At 36.4% G+C, this 14365-nt stretch overlaps 2 protein-coding genes across 4 annotated transcripts; both read left to right on the forward strand.

Moving 5' to 3' along the window:
* Nucleotides 1-209: 209 nt before the first annotated feature.
* On the forward strand, nucleotides 210-7350 carry LOC137726729 (protein DWD HYPERSENSITIVE TO UV-B 1). 3 transcript variants are annotated; one of them, XR_015962921.1, is made up of 11 exons: nucleotides 210-355; nucleotides 552-618; nucleotides 1171-1424; nucleotides 2076-2682; nucleotides 3306-3941; nucleotides 4423-4863; nucleotides 5134-5187; nucleotides 5343-5537; nucleotides 5965-6024; nucleotides 6663-6725; nucleotides 6812-7350. XR_015962921.1 is itself a non-coding variant. In XM_068465684.2 (10 exons), exons 1-10 carry the CDS (start codon nucleotides 324-326, stop codon nucleotides 6893-6895), a joined length of 2439 nt encoding a protein of 812 aa, XP_068321785.2. In that variant the 5' UTR covers nucleotides 210-323; the 3' UTR covers nucleotides 6896-7350. The 3 variants fall into 3 exon arrangements, 2 of the variants coding, with proteins under 2 accessions (XP_068321785.2, XP_088550823.1); XM_068465684.2 differs by lacking the exon at nucleotides 5134-5187; XM_088694697.1 differs by lacking the exon at nucleotides 5134-5187 and having other exon boundaries at nucleotides 222-355; nucleotides 570-618.
* A 5533-nt stretch (nucleotides 7351-12883) lies between these two features.
* Nucleotides 12884-13712, forward strand: LOC148696942 (peamaclein-like). The gene is made up of 2 exons (XM_088694698.1): nucleotides 12884-13042; nucleotides 13301-13712. Exons 1-2 carry the CDS (start codon nucleotides 12961-12963, stop codon nucleotides 13483-13485), a joined length of 267 nt encoding a protein of 88 aa, XP_088550824.1. The 5' UTR covers nucleotides 12884-12960; the 3' UTR covers nucleotides 13486-13712.
* Nucleotides 13713-14365: the final 653 nt, after the last annotated feature.

Here is a 14365-nt window from a genome sequence, read left to right on the forward strand (position 1 = left end):
TATATTTAGTTTTTTCGTTTGGAGATGACCTATGTTCAAGCTCAATTTGAATTAGGAGAAAAACGACCCATTCCAAAATGGGCTAATTGGGTTGAGCTTGACATTTTTGAACCATTCAATTATGGTTTCAAAACTTACGACCCATGGCCCAGGGTATATTTTACAAACGAGATGGGCCTTATCCATCAAAAGCTAAACAAAGCCCGTAAGCTATCCAACTTCCCAACACCTGCGTCATCAGTGTCTGAAACGCACCTCACCTGCGCAGGAAACGATCAGAAAATCCCTCCATGGTTGGTCGGTAATTGCAAATCTCAGTCGCCATGGCAATCGACGTCCAAATTTTGAAAGAAAGGTCATCTTCCTTTGAATTGATTCTTCTTCCTACTGTGTCTTTTTCAAAATAGTGTGAAATTTTGGATGATTATTTGCGGTTTAGTAGTTCAACTTGTATGAATTACAATGTCTGGACTTGTTTCTGCTGTAATTTTTTTTTTATGTTAATATTTTGATTTGATGTGATTTTTTTATTTTTTTTATGGGTGCTTTAGGTATATTAATTCTTGCAGGAGGCACTGTGTCCTACCAAATCCTGCAATTCTGTCCGTTCTCTTCAAGGTCAGTGATGAATGGTCTCCCAATTTTTATTTTAACGATGAATTTATTAATTAGTTTTAAGGTTTAATTCTCTTGATCCATTTGTTAATGAAATTCTTGTTGAAAGTAGCTGTGGCTTTGTAGAACTAGGAATTTCTCTTATTCATTAAAATGAATGTGTTCATTGTATTTATTAGAGTTTAGATGGGCAAAGCGACATCAGCATTCGTGTTTAAGTGACCAAAAAACGACATGACATGCCTTATGTTTGTCATAAAATAGGACCGTAAACCATGCCATGGGCACGAAGGGGAAACAACAAGCATGAATTTGGGGAGTGGGATATTTCTTAAGAGTATAAAGTAATATATATTGAGTTCAAATCCACGTAGCTTGCTCCCTTGTAGCTTAATCCGTTATATTGGGCTGTTCAATTGAATAGTAATGATCAACATTACTTGCATTTAAAATTTATAATGCGTATTATTTACACCAAAATCGTTAATATTGGTGGTCTGAAATAGTTATAGTACTATTCTTAATCTGATTCCTTGCTTTCTGTTTACCATTCAGGCTAAGGTTAAAAAATATTGCCAGGAAGTATGTAGCTTGGAGATTTCATTAGACCACCTTAAGGATACCGATTTCCCGCCACTTCTTGATTTATGCATGGAGCTTGATGATTCAGAGGTTGAAGCAGTTGACATATGCAATAAATCATTGTATGTTCTGGATGGAAAATATGCTCTGTTGTTGATGCGCGCTATTAATCAAAAGCTTCGAATTGTTGATCTCTATGATTTTTCATTTGGAAAGAATTTCTCGAGGTATAGAGTGGAACTGGTTTTAATTGGTTTTGTGTTGACTGTTTTATTCTAAATTATCCTAGATCTTATCTGGTATAACACTCACTGTCATAGTAGTAGCTTAATAAGAGGACTTTTTTGCAAGAGGCAATGATGAGGAGGGATATTTGTTGTACATGTGTATTGTGTCTTTGTTTATTTGTTGTATATGTGTATTGTGTCTTTGTTTCTGTATGACTATAATACCGAGTGGATCACATCCAAACGTACTGGCAAATTAGTAGGTGATTGTTAGCTATCTATACCATCTTGTATGCATCCTAATATTGGAATGGTTAGGAATTTCACAGAAATTTGCGAATTGAATTTTATTGATAAAACTGAGTTATATTATCAAAGTTTTACGATAAAGAATCTGCTTAAATTTGGAATGTCAAAATATATGTTTCAGACCTGGTTTTTTCTATTAAGTTGTTCGGTATTCCTTTATAATGAATTTTATGTATTTGTAGTTGCACATTGCCTTCTTTATGTGTATTGAGTAGTGTAGAGTCATGTTTATTATTTATTTTCTGAGAGAAATATATTGTATAGAGAAATGTACATCTGTAAATCAAATTGATTTTTCCTACGTAAATTGTTTGCTATCACTAATTCAAGTTTAATTCTTAGGGATATTTCTCAGAGAGGTTTAACATGCCAAGTTTTAAACTTGAGGTCTTCGCATTTTCGGAAGCTCAACATGATGGGGGAGTTCATGCGGATACACACCCTTAACCTTGATTTTAGTACTAAGCTCACTAGTTTTCAGGAGGATTGTTTTACTTGCATGCCCAACCTAAAGTGTCTTTCTCTGTGTGAGACAAGAATTTCAAATCTATGGACAACCATTGCTGCACTTTCTAAACTCCCTTCTTTGGTTGAACTTCGATTTCAGAATTGGTCAGGCTGCAATAATGTTGGCCCTTTTTCTGCATCATCTAGTCGGAAGCCTGATGACAAAACTGATTCCAATCTGCCAAATAGTGTTCATTATGGTGGGCGACCATCCATGTGTGTTGGGGAACCAACAGATTACAATTCAAGCATTGAAGAGGTGCTACGGAATTTGTTTGTAGTGGGTAATATGGGTGTAAATGATGATGAACAAAGCATGGTTGAAGATTCATCAGATGATAGTGAACTAGACTCACCAAATCCCCTGCAAGAACATGGTTCTGTAGGGCTATTATCAAATGTTTTCTCAAGCTGGAATAGACAGGCCGATCCACAAAATGAGGTAATAACATTGGTCTTTGCATTTGATTATGTGTTGAGTGTTCTAAGTGGGAATTTTTAAGTAGATTATCTTACTATGGAGCAAGCAACAACAACAGTATAATGGAGCAGGCAACTACCTTTCCAAATCCTGTTGAAATTGTCGTCCTAGTACATTATTATAGTATTATTACAATTCTCCATAATAGTAAGCTTGATATGCTTTGTATTCCCATTCCCTAACAGCCTCAGCTTTTGGGGTCAATGGTTGCCTCACGTGGCATCAGATTATCAGATCTCCATGTGTTTGAAACCTCCAAGTCCCATTCTCCTTCTATTAATTAATTTTCAAGGTGCACGGGGGAACTGCACCTTTATGTATTTATTTTTCTTCATGCTAAGTTGCAACACGGGGTTCCAATAAGGGCGCAAGTTAGCTTGATATCCGTTGTTGGCCTGTTGCCTAACAAATTAAGCATTTGAGATCCAATTGCTGTCTTTCATATAAAGATAATTACTAAGCATTATTGTTCTACCATATAATGTTGTAATTTTGCAGTCATCTTTGTCATCCAACCCTTTCTTCTGTATTCATGATAGTCAAATTTCTACTTTGTTTGACATGCTTCTTTTGATGACTCACAGAATCAAAATGAAGAGGAGTCCTTGCAGGGTACCTTCACAAAGCATATTGGAGACATTGAATTGAAATATATTTCTTATCATGCTTCACCAATATGTTTCGAGAAACATTATAGAGAGTACATGATAGCCTCATTACCTCATTTGAGAAGTTTGGATAACTTGCCTATTGGAAAGATTGATCAGGAAAGGGCGAGGATTAAATTTTCAGAGTGTTTTGAGAATCTACCTTATCAGAGGAAGCATAAAGAGAATATTGTCCACATGTTACAGAAGCGTGAAATAAGAGCAAGCCAAACTCATGTGCAAAGTCCTGGTCAGAAATCATCAAGTCTCTATGGAAAATCTCAACACTTCTATACGAGGTCTCTTTGTGCTGCTAAAATGGGATCTTCTGCCTGGCCTTTCTTGCACCCGCTATCGGTTTCAGGCAGAAACTTGGGAGGTGAAAGTAGGAGCTTTCGCCCTAGGCAGTTTGAGTATCATCCATCTGACTCTAGTCTAATGGTCTTTGGAACATTAGATGGTGAAGTAGTTGTAGTCAACCATGAGAATGAAAAAATTGTCAGTTATATCCCATCATCAGGAGCAATGAATAGTGTCCTGGGACTCTGTTGGCTCAAGAAGTATCCCTCTAAGGTATGCAAAGTCATGGTTTATTATTCTTAATATATAATTAACAGTTGAAGTTCTTTTTCCTTCTTTGGAGATTGTTGCACCTATCAATACCAGAATGCTGCATCATTCTTTGATTGTTTTGTTTTTCTTATTGTATGCGGTTTAGTTGGCCAGAAAAGTGTTCAAAACACAATGGCTGGTAACAGCATTCATGACAACTGAATGGAGTATGTGGGATTTGATTTGTCATACAATAGGTCTACGTTCTAAAGGAATTTCTTTGACTTAAGAACTTGGCCAGGTTGTAGGTATGGGTAGAAATATAAGATATGTATTTGATGGACAATTGGACATGCATATAACCACAGTATGGATACAAGATTGCTCCAAAGTTGATAGTGAACCTGACTTTTTTACTCTGTCATGTTGTAAAGATTAGACATCTATCTCCTGATTTGGCAAATAATAATTCTGCCTTGGTTTTTTCCTCTTTGAATGTCAGCTAATAGCTGGGTCAGATAACGGTTCATTGAAATTATATGATATCCATCATACACGATCAATGGTAAGGGGTATCTACCATAGTGCTGGTTCTGTGACTTTTGACGAGTTTGACCAGTTGACTTCTGTTCATGTTAACTCCACGGATGAACTATTTCTTGCTAGTGGATACTCAAGAGATGTTTCTTTGTATGACATAAGTAGTGGAAGACGCTTACAGGTGTTTACTGGTATGCATCGGGAGCATATTAATGTACTGAAGTTTGCAAACCATTCCCCATCTCTTTTTGCGACTTCTTCATTTGATAAGGATGTCAAGATGTGGGATCTCAGACAGAAGCCAATACATCCTTGCTATACTTCTTCAAGCCCTAGGGGTAATGTGATGGTTTGCTTTTCTCCAGATGATCATTATCTTTTAGTGTCAGCTGTTGACAATAAGGTAATTTTATGATTTGTTTATTACTATATAAATTTGGGCTGTCAATGTGTGTTCTTTGACCTTTGGCATTGATCTAGATGTGATGTTGGATACCTGATTAAGAATCAAACTTGGTTCGATTGGTAAGATTTGATGCTTCCAGGGTAAAAATGATGGAAAGTAAAATGTTCAATTGTTAAAATGGCATGTTTTTTTTTTTCTTTTCCTATAAAGTTTTTAGTTGTATTTTTTTTCTTTCTATTTTGTTATTATTTCACTCGAATTTTGTAGTAAGGTCTCTTATTGGGAAATTGATGTTACCATCGAGTTGGTGCACTCAGTCAGGTTAGTTGTATATTGTGGGATATGTAGGAGGCGTCACTGTTGAAAGCTTAAGCTATTTTTCCTTTTTTGGTATATTTTGTTCATTGTTATTTTGTTATGGTTCACTCGTCCTTCCAGACATATTAGCATACTGATTACCTTGTTGATGATGTCAGGTTCGACAACTTCTGGCAGTTGATGGGAGACTTCACCTGAATTTTGAGATAGCCTCTACAGGAAGCTCTCAGAATTACACCCGATCCTATTACATGAATGGAAGGGATTATATCATCAGCGGGAGTTGTGATGAGCATGTAGTCCGCATATGCTGTGCTCAAACTGGGAGGCGGCTGAGGGATATATCTTTGGAGGTACTAATTTCTAATTTAAAGTACCAGGAAACATTGTTTCTTTGTCAGATATGCATGTTCAAATGCCATCTAGTGAAATAGGATAAAGTTCTTTCTACGTATGATGCCAAACTCTGCTGTTGTTGGCAGTGCTTCACCTTGTATTTGATTGAAGTTGCAAGTTGTCATTATCATTGTCAAAAATAAGTTTTACGATTCGTTCTCAATAATAAGGATTATGAAAATAGGAGATGAAAGAAACCAAAAATACAGTGAAGGGTAATGCCTTAAACTTGAGAGTATCGAAAGGAGGAAAAGGGGAATAAAATTCAAAAGGGGTAGGGGAAAAGGATTTGAAGAAGTATTTTCATCTACTAATGGTTGTGAGTTCCACTAGACACTAGTTACTTTGAAGAAAACAATGATATAAATTTCTGTTTTTATACAGGGACGAGGGGGATCTGGAAGTTCTATGTTTGTGCAATCTTTAAGGGGAGATCCTTTCAGAGTGAGTTTCATTCTTACTACTGGTATCCACTTTTTTGGTCAATCGAGTAGAATTGTAAACATTCATACTATTGTTAGATGAGATAGTGGGTTAATTTCTTAAAAATAAGTTATAACCCCTCCCCCTTAACCCCTAAAAGGGGGGGAAAGGTTAAGAAATAGGAGACACTCTTCATAAGTGATTACTAGAGTACTTAGACTTGTAGTTATTTTTTTTCATGCAACTTTATTTTTCTTGTAAACATATAGAGATTTCATGAATTTTAGCGTGTCCCTTTTATACTTTAACAGGTTACAGAATTCTCATGCTGTAACTATCTTCCTTTTTATTTTTTGGACGGAAACTAATATTCTGATTAGCAATAAATTATTGAAGACTTGAATAGTTCTATATACGGGTCAGCTTAATTTGTGCTGCAGTCTCGGTTGCCTTTTCAAATCATGCCACAATGATAAAGTCGTAAACTTGTAAAGAACAACACTGTTACGTCTTGCTCACCTAAAAAGAATCCTCTAGCAGTGTGCAGGCTACATTATGTTTAACCTTGTTTTTTTTCAAGTATCCAAGTGATGCCAAGGATTAATGTTTCTCCTTTATTCACCTAATTATTCTTTTTCCCAAAAATATCTTGCACCCAGGAATTCAACATGAGCATCTTGGGAACATATATGCGTCCAAGCTCGAGGTCTGAAATTGTCAAGGTATAGGACTTATGCTTCTGTATATTTATGTTATTGAAAAACGTCATCACGTGAGACACTAAGGTTTTCTGCATGCAACATTGCAGGTCAACATGCTAGCATCCAGTAACTATGCCAAGGAACACCTTGATGGTCAGCAGCCTTGCCCAACCAATAATATGGGAGGTTGATGTATGTATGTACCTGATTTGTAAGCTATGCATGCATGTGAACAACTCTTATGTCCTAGGAAAGCGTCTTCAAAGGTGCAAAAACGCGAACATCTCTACCATCAGTTTGGTCTACCAGTACATCACATTTTGCCCCATCCCATCTTCGTTTGCTCTCCCATGCGGGACTGTGGACGTACTAATTGAACCTGCATGCGTCGCAACTATCGGACGAGATCCAGTGGCTGGTAGAGCTGATTCTTGGCAGATGCTTACTTGAGTAAAAGATACAGTTCATTTGTTTTGCTATTGTACAGGTACATGTGATATGCCGTGTGATGAGTTAGAAGGTAGTTAGTAGTCTCTTAACGGAGTGTCTGTCATAGGTGCTTCTGGTTGTGAGATAAACTTGTTAGTGCTGGTATGAATAAGAATTTTACGGAGAGCATCGGTCTCCGGCGGAGTTTCGGTTATAATTTACAATTTCACACAAAATGCCCGACTTAAGCTTCCACAGCTTGAGTTAGACGGCAAGATCCCCCAAAACTTAAAGGTGGACATTCTTTTTACCCTGGCTTTATTTGTTTGTGCTACTAATCTAAGGAAAATGATTTTTGCGCACGCTCGTTTACTTCCGTAACACCTCCTCATTTTTTTCTTTTTCTTTTTTCTTTCCAAATGTTGAATCGAACAAATAAAAGGAGAATCAAGGGCCACAATTAAGAGGGAATTTAAGGGGTGCAATAATTTTCTAGCATAATATAGTGGTTGTTATATCCTATGTAGTCTAACTCTTCGTCCGCATGAATTATATGTTAGTCATACGACTCCTACCACAAATTTATAATACAAAATATGTGGCAATTAATCCGATGACACTGTAATTTTCTTTTATAATATGGCCACAGTATAGGGAAGTTAATTAATCACAAAACCAAAACAAACAAACGTTTAGTCTAGCTCTAAATTCATATATTTCAGTAGACCAATAATTCTATTTGGATACCCCACAAATAAAAAAAAATAAAAAATAAAAAAAACAGAGAGGAAAAAAAGAGGAAAAAAACGCACACACCCACAGTTGCTAATAAAAGTGGATCCTATATTCCTATTATTTGTGGAACCCAATAATTCTATTCACAGGCATAACACATTTCCGACATAAGTGTTAAGAAAACTCTCAAAAGTAGAACTCTCTATGATCTTAGAGGGCGCACTTCTTCGTAAGTGATTATTAGACCAAACAAATTTTATGATCCAAACATCACGTAATTAATTTGGAAGGACAAACATAAATTTGAAAACTAACCGCAGACCACAAGCCCCTGAATCGTGCACTGGATTAATAAGTTGAAGCCTCCCCCAACTTGCAAAACCATTGAACCAGGAAACCAATATTTGTGTCCTATAGCAATAGCAACAGTGCAGCAACAATGAATTGTTTGAGAAATTTGGATAACTCGCATGCTGGAAAGATCCGACAGAGGTTAAATTTTCTTAATGATGAAATTTGAACCGAGTACCTCTTCTGAACAAGTATATACTATATGTTCTAACAAAAACATCCACAAGAAATTGAATTATTTAGTTACCTAGTTTTTTTCTGTTTGTTTTATGCATGTTTAGAGCTATGCTTGAGGAGTTTGTCGCTCATGTCACTTTATTCGTCCGTCAAAAACTCATGCTAAGAGATTTTCTTGAATTCGAGTCTTACGAGGACCTCTTTTGATAGACACAAATGCAAGTGGCCTTAAACCGCGTGTTCATGCTTAAGAACAACTGTCCACGCGATAAGTGGTGTTTAACCGTTAATTAATTATAAAAATGTCTATTATATTAACACCCTACATATTGTTGAATAAATCTCACATATTTAATACACCTCATATTTGCCTTTATAATTAAAAATTATCTTAATACACCTCACGTATTTCCCCATAATACCCTCACATCCCACATTCTTAACATACATATTACATTTTCTACATACACTGTACATTTTCTATACACCCCACATTCTTCAAATCTTTTTTGAAGGAAAAAACCCTAACATCTTGCGTGCTTTATGTGGAGAGAAGAAAACAGACACTTGAAAGGCGCCAATTGAATGGAATGGGTAATTGCAATAATTCACCCTTGAATTGAATGGGTTATATTGCAGTAATTCACCACTGAAAACAGTGAGGTGCCAATTACTAAAAAGACCGAAGAATTGTTAATGGATAACCTGATAGCACAAATAAAAAAAATGCATATTATTAGAGAAAAGAAGCATTTAGGTAATATGGTTTTCTGGGAATTGTAAATAAATATTAGGCTTAAATCAAACAATAATAGGGCTTGGGTAGTATAGTTTCTTCTGGGAAATCAGAAGCATATATTTGGGACTAATCTCCTTTGAAATCAAAATCAGGGAATAAAATAACGCAGATAGTTTAAACAACGCTCATAGCTTGGTTATGATTTTGTTCAACAATGGAGAGTGAGGGGTTTTGATAGTTGAAGAAGGTAAATAATACGTTAAAAGTGATTTAGGGTGTTTTTAGAAATTTTCTTGTTTTTTTTTTAAACCAAATAAAATCGAAAATTGTCATTACATAATAGATTACATACATCTTTTAATATGGGATGCATTCAATATTTTGTAAGATACTAATAAAAAAAAAAGAATTGTTATTAGCACTTCAAAAGTCTCATTCTACACTCCAAACTTTCTATATTAGGAAAGAAAAATACATTTATAAAATGAATGTAGAATGAAATTTTTGAAATACCAATAATATTTTCCTAAAAAATACCTTATAAAAACTCTTTACAATCAACGACTAACAATTACTCGTACGTAATTGTGAAACTCATTTCGTTGCATCCCAACGTAGGGCAAAAAACGAGGAATCTAGTTCACAGTGCAAATACCGCGTGGACCGCCTATCTGTATCGCACTCTTACCTCACGGACTCAATAAATATGTTCCAAAAGTTGCACCCTTCCAGCTGTGCAGTGAGACCCAATCCCTCATTTATTCTTAGTTCATCATCCCAACTGCCCACGTACTATTTTTGTCTTATATATTTAAATTTTACTGAAAAAAAAAAACTATTTTCCAAACTGAAATAAAATTAGAACAAGTAAAAATAAATTTCTTTGGGTAAGAAAAAAAAAAATCATTGTAAAGATAATTTGCACAAAGTTATTCCATTTTTTGCAAGCGGTGTGAGATGATAATTGAATTTAGAATTTCAGTGCACATGACACACCACGACCGAGATCAGGGCATGCTGCCCGTTACGTGGAAATGACGTAACCATATGCATAGTACGGAAGCTAATAAAATAATAATAGAAATAGTAATACGAATAAATAAAAACTGGTTTTACATAAAGTAATAACAAGTGCAAGCGTAAGTGTGACGCTAAGTTCAGAGCATAAAGCCTAAAGCAGTCCGGGAGAAAATGACGCAACAAAAGTACACCTGAAGGTGATCCTACGCTGGTGATCGTCTGTCAGATATGCCGGGAAAATCCTCAGGGAAACCACCAAACGTGCTAGCCAACTAGAACCTGGAGGGGCGCAAAACAAAAACGTGAGTGGGCAAAAACAAAGCTTTTCGAAAACCATTTAATAAATAAGTTCTAACCCCTCGCCATAAAACCTGTATACTTCCCAAAAAATAGATATGTAGCTATATATACCAATGCACAAGAATATGCTATGCCAAAACCTCAAAATGAAATGCAAGTGCTTAGGTAAAATCATATCACTATCATATAATCTGTCAGCCGGAGTCACCTAACGTGACCTGTACGGCTGAGTCTAGAGCTCAAATCTCAATCTCACTAACTAGACCTGCACACGAGTCGGAACCACCTAAAGTGGTCTGTACGACAAGACTGGGTGTAACATATGTATACGCTCGAGTGTTACGATCACGTGAAGGCTGGGCGAATAATCGCGGGTCACCTATGAGTTGGAACCACCTAAAGTGGTCTATACAACAGGACTGTGCACCTAACTTGGATCCAAGCTGAGCGTGTGGTGCGGGAGGTGAACATCACATGAAGGACTGTGCCCAACTCTGGGCGGGAGCACTAACACCGGGGGTGCAGGTTATGAGCTCTTTATGCATCTCAAATCACTACTGAATGTAAACGTGAATTACACTTACCTGGTACTTACCTATGCGTCCGCAGCACCAATACATACACATATATAAATGCAACTAATCATGCATAACAAATGGCAATATAATATATGGCATATAACTAATAAACGTTTAAATCACTTTCTGGGAAAATATAAGTATATAGGTATATACGGAAAACCAAAAGCCCACTCACTGGTATGTGGAAGGGTCGTAGCCCCCCTACCTCGAGTGACCACACTCGTCCTTGAGATAGGATTCACCTATATGCGAAACAACTATAAAAACGTTAATTTTAAAGCACATAACCAACCTTTAGAAATAACTTCTCATACAATGCTCAAATGGAGTGTATGAATACACCAACGTGATTTACTCAACCTCAGGAACATCCCCATATTTTTAAAATAATTTTTCACCGCCGCACGTGCCCCCATGTGCCGGGCATGCGCAGGCACGTGCCTGGCACGCTGACGGCGTCAGTTGACGCCGTTAGGAATATTCTGTTATCCCTAACGGTAACCATCAACGGCGTTAGGAATATTCCATCAGTTTTGACGGAATATTCCGTCGTCTTCTCCGGCAAGACTCCGGCGTCGTCGCCGGCATCGGAAAATCGGGAAAACTTTAAATCGTCCTATCTTCTTCTTTTTTCAACCAAATTTCACAAAATTGGTACCAAAATGAAGCTTACAACGAGAGGAACACAATCATACCACTTTCAAGTGCTAAAATCCACGAAATCTTGCCGGGAAAATACCCCCAACTCCGGCCAACCTCAAAACTCGTGATCCAGATGTCCAAAACCTTCAAACGAACCACCCCGAGCCTCCTAGGGACCTCACCAAGCTTCCTACAAGCTTGAAATTCCCAAAAACATGAGAAATTACGTGTGCATGAACAGTACCCAAAATCAGGTATCCCGAGTTCGACGTGAAAACGAAGGTATCCTTACCTGAAATGGGTATGGTTGGACTCCTACAAGCCTCACGAGCATGGATATGTACTTTATTTCTTCGATCTGAGAAGTTTTGATGTGTTTGTGTGTGTGTCCGTGCGAAATGGATGGAAATGGGAAAGGAATGGAGCTCGGGACAGGGTGCAGGAATAGGGAGAAAAGGGTGTGGAGTGTGGGAGAGTGTGTGTGGCCCAAAACATGCCAACAAAACCCAAAAACATAACACAAAACGTAAAGAAATCGAACTAGGGGCAAAATCGTCTTTTCACGCGTACGTTTTTAAAATTTTCGGAATGGGCTGTTACAGCACAAGTATAGGGTAATTTGTACTACTACTATTAAAATATAAGTAATGCTTTGTAGATTAAATTTGCAAATTAAATATGCAAACTAAATAATGTATCATTAACAAGAAATAATCACATTAATCAGCGCTTAAATAATAATCCAATCACTTTCATGTCATTTAATTTACAAAATTTAGTCTACACATTTAATCTTTCTAACATTACCCTTAAAATATATTCACACTAAAAGATAAGAAATTAGAACTAAACCACACAATAGATATGACATAATAATTTAACAATAAACTTATCATTTATGATAATCGATCTTAAACCGTCAACCAGAGAAATACCACTACGTAGTACTAGTTGGTTTCCATGTTTACAAACTAATGGAATTATAGATAAGTTATTTCAGAAATATAACCCAAAAAAAATTGAATTTTAAATAAACATTGTATACTCTTCTTTTTATTAATGTCAACTAAAAAATCTAAGATCATTTACACTATTCTATAATTTGTTTAATAAAAAAATTAAAAAAAATATTGACTTGGTTTTTTTGGAGGGTATCCAAAGTTGCCGACTCACAAGTTCTCTCTCACTCGCTCTTAAATACCAGCTTGAGCTCTCACAATCCTCCACACTGCCTCAAGTACACTTCTCAACTACGACTTGTCCTTTGAGTTCACCAGGCAAGATGAAGCTCTACTTTCCACTCCTCTGTTTCCTTCTTCTTACCTCTTCTTTCATGGATCCAGCCATGGCCCTCGCTACTTCACGTAAGTGTTTAGATTTTGCCCAAGTAAATGGAGATGTTCTCTTTTGCCATATTATCTGGCTGTTAGACTGTGAATCTCAACCATTAATTATCTAAACTCGTGTTATACCATATTGTTTAGATCGGCATTTTCATGATATAACTCCGACAACAGAACTTACTCGTCGAATAATTCACCATGCATGTCATCTGCTTTGAAAAGTTTAATTCGTTCGATCACCGTAGGTTAAGATGTTAACTGGGTTTATTAATCTTGCAGCATATTGCAGCGACAAGTGCTCGACGAGGTGTGCAGTAGCAGGAGTTCGGGATCGATGCATAAAGTATTGTGGGATTTGCTGTGAAGCGTGCAAGTGTGTGCCTTCTGGGACTTATGGGAACAAGCACGAGTGCCCTTGCTACAGGGACAAGAAGAACGACAAGGGCAAGCCCAAGTGCCCCTAATTTAATTACTCAAATTTTCTGTGTGTAGTTTAATCTTTATGGAGAATGTTAATTAGGGTTAAAGTTGGTCTGCTTTAGTAATAATAGCAAGAATTGGTAGCTGATCCTTTTTATGTTTGGTATGAGTCCAGTTATATAGTTTTATGTTGTGATCTTTATCTTGGTTGTTTATGTCCAATGGCAGTTGGATTTTCATAAAATAAATAAATTATTTGTCTTCTTTTTTATTTTTTTCATAATCATTTCAATTTTTCAGTTTTTATTTTCATGATTACGGTATTTTTCATTAGTGATGAAATTGGATTATTAGTTTTCGTGGTGATAGAATAACTGGAAGATAGCTCATGTAGTAGAAAGATTAGGATTTAAGCTCATGTGGTGAACTCTGTTAGTATTTATGCTCAAAATTGAAAATTTCGTCAACTCTCTATTAATTATTAGCACGTGAGCCACACATACGAGACTAAAACGGTATTCTTCATCAATTGTTAGCACTTAGCATGTAAGACTCACATGTGAGACTAACTTTATCCTTTCAGCCTCACATGTGAGCTTATGTGCTAATAATTAGCAGAGAATTGACGAAATTTTTAATTTTGAACCTATATCATATCAGACTTCACCACATAAGTTTATATATATATATATATATATACCACAAAAACTATCTTTTAACTATCATATTACCACGAAATCATTAATCCATTTACCTTTTTTTTTTAACCGATTGCGTTCCGATTTCAAACTCCCGTTCATTAACTTTCAGTACTGAGCGAAGAGAGTAGGGAAACACGAGACAATAACATGTGCATAGCAATTAGTATTAGTGAGATCTGGACTGGGGACATGAATGCTATACTGACTAGGGCGGTGGGAGGGA

Source organism: Pyrus communis, chromosome 5, assembly GCF_041283825.1.
Source record: "Pyrus communis isolate YQ-2024b chromosome 5, ASM4128382v1, whole genome shotgun sequence".
Taxonomy (NCBI): domain Eukaryota; kingdom Viridiplantae; phylum Streptophyta; class Magnoliopsida; order Rosales; family Rosaceae; genus Pyrus; species Pyrus communis.

Excerpts from the sequence above, each read along its gene's own strand:
- LOC148696942 (XM_088694698.1), top strand. The coding sequence starts at position 12,961 with ATGAAGCTCTACTTTCCACTCCTCTGTTTCCTTCTTCTTACCTCTTCT. Across the intron at positions 13,043-13,300 it reads CATGGCCCTCGCTACTTCAC|CATATTGCAGCGACAAGTGC; the intron begins GTAAGTGTTTAG and ends TTAATCTTGCAG.
- LOC137726729 (XM_068465684.2), top strand. The coding sequence starts at position 324 with ATGGCAATCGACGTCCAAATTTTGAAAGAAAG. Across the intron at positions 5,538-5,964 it reads TGAGGGATATATCTTTGGAG|GGACGAGGGGGATCTGGAAG; the intron begins GTACTAATTTCT and ends GTTTTTATACAG. Across the intron at positions 6,726-6,811 it reads CGAGGTCTGAAATTGTCAAG|GTCAACATGCTAGCATCCAG; the intron begins GTATAGGACTTA and ends GCAACATTGCAG.